A 4,334-nucleotide genomic window follows, 5' to 3' on the forward strand; every position below is an offset into this window, starting at 1 on the left:
GCGTGTAGGTGCGTGTACGTGCGTGTATGCGTGTACGTGCGTGTATGCGTGTACGTCCGTGTATGCGTGTACGTGCGTGTATGCGTGTGCGTGCGTGTGTATGCGTGTACGTGCGTGTATGCGTGTACGTGCGTGTATGCATGTACATTATGCGTGTATGTGTTGTTGCAGGGCTAAGATGCAGCATTACGGCGCTGGCTACGGTCTGGGGGCGCTTGGCATGATGTACGGTCTACACCAGCAGCAGCACCTAGCTCAGAATCCATACCTAAGTCCTGACTACCGCAGCTCTCTACACGCCATCAGCCTAGCTGAGAGACTCGCAGGTAAAACACATGATGTGTGTGTATGTGTGTGTGTGTGTGTGTGTGTGTGTGTGTGTGTGTGTGTGTGTGTGTGTGTGTGTCGTGGTGGGTGACGTGGCGGCGTGTATGGCTTAAGTGTGGCTTAGGATAGCATACTAAACGCATACTCTATGCGAAGCCATGGGATATAGTTATTGTTAAATGGGATAATAGTTTGACTTGTAACAGGCATATTAGTTATTGTTAACATGGGATTATAGTTATTGTTAACTGGGATATAGTTATTGTTACCATGGATATAGTTATTGCTTACATAGGGAATATAGTTATTTGTTAACATGGGATCCATAGTTATTGTTAAATGGATATAAGTTATTGTTAACATGGATATAGTTATTGGTAACATGGGATATAGTTATTGTTAAACGATGGGATATAGTTATTGTTACATGGGATATAGTTATTTGTTACCATTGGGATATAGTTATTGGTCTTAATCTGGGAGTATAGTTATTGGTTACATGGAGTATAGTTATTGTACATGGGATATAGTTCTTGTTATGATGGGATATAGTTATTTGTTAACATGGGATATGCTTGTTGTTAACATGGTATATAAGTTATTGTTAAAGGGATTAAATAGTTATTGTTAACATGATAGTAGTTATTGTTCACATGGGATATAGTTATGTTAACATGGGAGTATAGTTATTGTAACATGGGTAATAGTTATTGTTGAACATGGGCATATAGTTATTGTTAACATGGGATATAGTTATTGTTAACTGGATAATTAGTTATTGTTAACTATGGGATATAGTTATTGTTAAATGGGATATAGTTATGTATACATATGGATTAAGTTATTGTTCAACAATGGGATATAGTTATTGTTAACCATGGTATATTATTGTTACATGGGCATATCGTTATTGTTAACATGGGATTAGTTATTTGTTCAGCATGGGAATAGTTATTGTAGACATGGAATATAGTCTCTCTGTTTAACCCGATCGAGTAATAGTTATTGTTAACATGGATATACGTTAATTGTTAATCGATGGATATTAGTTATTGTTAACATGGATTATAGTTATTGTTAACATGGGATATAGTTATGTTAAGCATGGGTATATAGTTATTGTTAACATGGATCATAGTCTTTTTAACATGGAGTATAGTTATTGTTAACAGTGGAGTATAGTTATTGTTACCATGGGATATAAGTTATTGTTAAACATGGGAACATAGTTATTGTACATGGGATATATGTTATTGTTCACATGGGATACGATAGTTCTTGTTAACATGGCAGTATAAGTTATTGTAACATGGAGTAAGTATTGTTAACATGGAGTGAAGTTTTGTTAACATGGGAATCATAGTTATTGTTAACATGGCGATATAGTTACTTGTTAACATGGGTATAGTTATTGTTATACATGGGATATAGTTTATTGTTAACATGGGATAGTATTTATTGTTAAGCATAGGGGATATAGTTATTGTTTAACATGGGATATAGTTATTGTTAACATGGGATATAGTTATTCGTAATATGGGTATATAGTTATTGTTTTTAATGGGCATAGTAGTTATTGTTAACATGGGATATAGTTATTGTTAACATGGGATATAGTTATTGTTAAGCATGGGATTATAGTTATTGTTACATGGGATATAGTTATTGTCAACATGGGCTCCAGTTATTGTTAACATAGAATATAGTTATTGTTATACATGGGATATAGTTGTTGTTAACATGGATAATAGTTATTGTTAACAGGGATATAGTTATTGTTAAGCATTGGGATGATAGTTATTGTAACACGTGGGATATAGTTTTTTTTAAGCATGGAGTACGTAGTTAGTTGTTAACATGGGATATAGTTATTGGTTAATTGGATATAGTATTGTTAATCATGGGATATAGTTATTGTGTAACATAGGAGTATAGTGTTCTTGATTTAATATGGGATATAGTTATTGTTTAACATGGATATAGTTTTATTGTTAACATAGGATATAGTTATTGTTAACATGCGGGATATAGTTTTATTGTTTAACAATGGGATACTAGTTTTGTTGTTAATGGATACTAGTTGATTGTTAACGATGGGAATATAGTTATTTGTTAACATGGGATATAGTTTATTTGTTACCATGGGATATAGTTGTTGTTAAGCATGGAGTATAGTTGTTGTTAACAATGGGATATAGTTATTGTTAACATAGATATAGTTATTGTTAATATGGGATATAGTTATTGTTAAGCATGGGATATAGTTATTGTTAACTAATGGATCTACGTTATTGGTTAACGATGGGATATAGTTACTTGTTTAAGCATGGGACTATAGTTATTGTTAACATGGGATATAGTTATTGTTAACATGGGATAATAGTCTGTTGTTTTAACGATGGATACTAGTTTATTGTTTAACATGGTGCTAGCAGTTTATTTGTTACATAGGATGATAGTTATTGTTAAGCATGGATAATAGTTATTGTTAATCTGGATATAGTTATTTGTATACATGGATATAATGTATTGTTACATGGGATTAGTTATTGATACACATCGATATAGTTTATTGGTTAACATGGGATAAGTAGTTGTTGTTACAGCATGGATATAGTTATTGTAACATGGGCTACAGTTATTGTTAACATAGGATATAGAGTCTATTGTTACAATGGGATATAGTGTATTGTTAAGATGGGATATGTTGTTGTTAACATGGGATATAGTCATTGTTAACCTGGGTAGACGTTCTGTGTTAACATATGGATAAATAGTTATTGTTAAGCATGGGATATAGTTATTGTTAACGGCTGGGATATAGTTTATTGTTAACATTGGGATATAGTTTAATTGTTAACATGGGGATATAGTTTATTGTTAACATGGGATATAGTTATTGTTAACATGGGATATTTTTGCGACAGTCTGTCTGTCTGTCCGACTGACAGCTACAACCCTTTGATGTTTCGCCACCCTCGAATAATTGTAATTATAAAGGAATTTTTCGGTAACGCATATGCATTTAAGTATATATAAATGCGTATTCGTTACAGAAAATTCTTTATACAATTCAATATTCATAGGTGTGTATATTTATATATATATATATATATATATATATATATATATTATATGTATATATATATATATCACAGTAGTGTGTTATATGAAATTCTCTATGACGGTTTACGTGCCGCGTAAAGATTGGAACAGAATCCACGGCAGAAATAAACCTAATAAAGCTAATACAGCGTATAGATTTTCAAACATAAAACCCTAAGCGAAAACGGAGGCGGAACGTGAAAAAAATAACCGCCCCGCTTAAAATCCCTAATAAAACGTGTGCACAGAAACGCACAAGAAAACATGCAATAACGCGTATAAAAATACTCCGTAGAAAAACACCAATAAAGCGTTCGCTCTTAACCAGCAAAAATCTGACGAAAAAAGACTAATATCAGTCGAAAGAAAAAACAATCTAATACTTTAGTTCTCTCGTGCTCCGATAGAGGCACGGTATGGCGTCCACCGGAAGCAGCGTCGCAGCAGGACGGCGTTCACCAATCAGCAGCTAGCAGCGCTGGAGAAGACTTTTCAGAAGACGCACTACCCGGATGTGGTGATGAGAGAGAGGCTGGCGATGTGTACGAACCTACCGGAGGCCAGGATACAGGTGGAGATATATTATAAGAACGTTCTCCTCTCTCTCAGCGGCGCGCTTGCTCTCTCTCTTCGTCTCTCGTCTCTCTCTCCCTGCTCTCTGCTCCTCACGCGGGCGCGTTCTCCTCTCTCTCGTCATCCATCTCTCTCTCTCAATCTCTCTTCTCTCTCTCTTCCTCGTCTCTCTCTCTCTCGTCTCTCCTCCGGTCTCTCTGACGTGCTCTCCTCTTCTGTCTCGCTCTTTCTTCTCTCTCTCCGTCTCGTCTTCTTCTCTCCTCTTCTCACTCCTCTCTCTCGTCTCTCTCTGTTAACCGTCTCTCCGTCTCTATCTCTCTCTTCTCCTC

At 35.3% G+C, this 4,334-nt stretch overlaps 1 protein-coding gene across 1 annotated transcript; it reads left to right on the forward strand.

The window, feature by feature from the left end:
• Positions 1–178: 178 nt before the first annotated feature.
• On the forward strand, positions 179–4,003 carry LOC106819490 (diencephalon/mesencephalon homeobox protein 1-B-like; the record flags this gene model as incomplete). The annotated part of the gene is made up of 2 exons (XM_014824112.1): positions 179–326; positions 3,840–4,003. Coding segments are annotated over exons 1-2 (312 nt in total), but the record flags the coding sequence as incomplete, so codon positions are not given.
• Positions 4,004–4,334: the final 331 nt, after the last annotated feature.

The sequence above is a fragment of the Priapulus caudatus genome, unplaced genomic scaffold (genome assembly GCF_000485595.1).
Source record: "Priapulus caudatus unplaced genomic scaffold, Priapulus_caudatus-5.0.1 Scaffold3543, whole genome shotgun sequence".
NCBI lineage: Eukaryota > Metazoa > Priapulida > Priapulimorpha > Priapulimorphida > Priapulidae > Priapulus > Priapulus caudatus.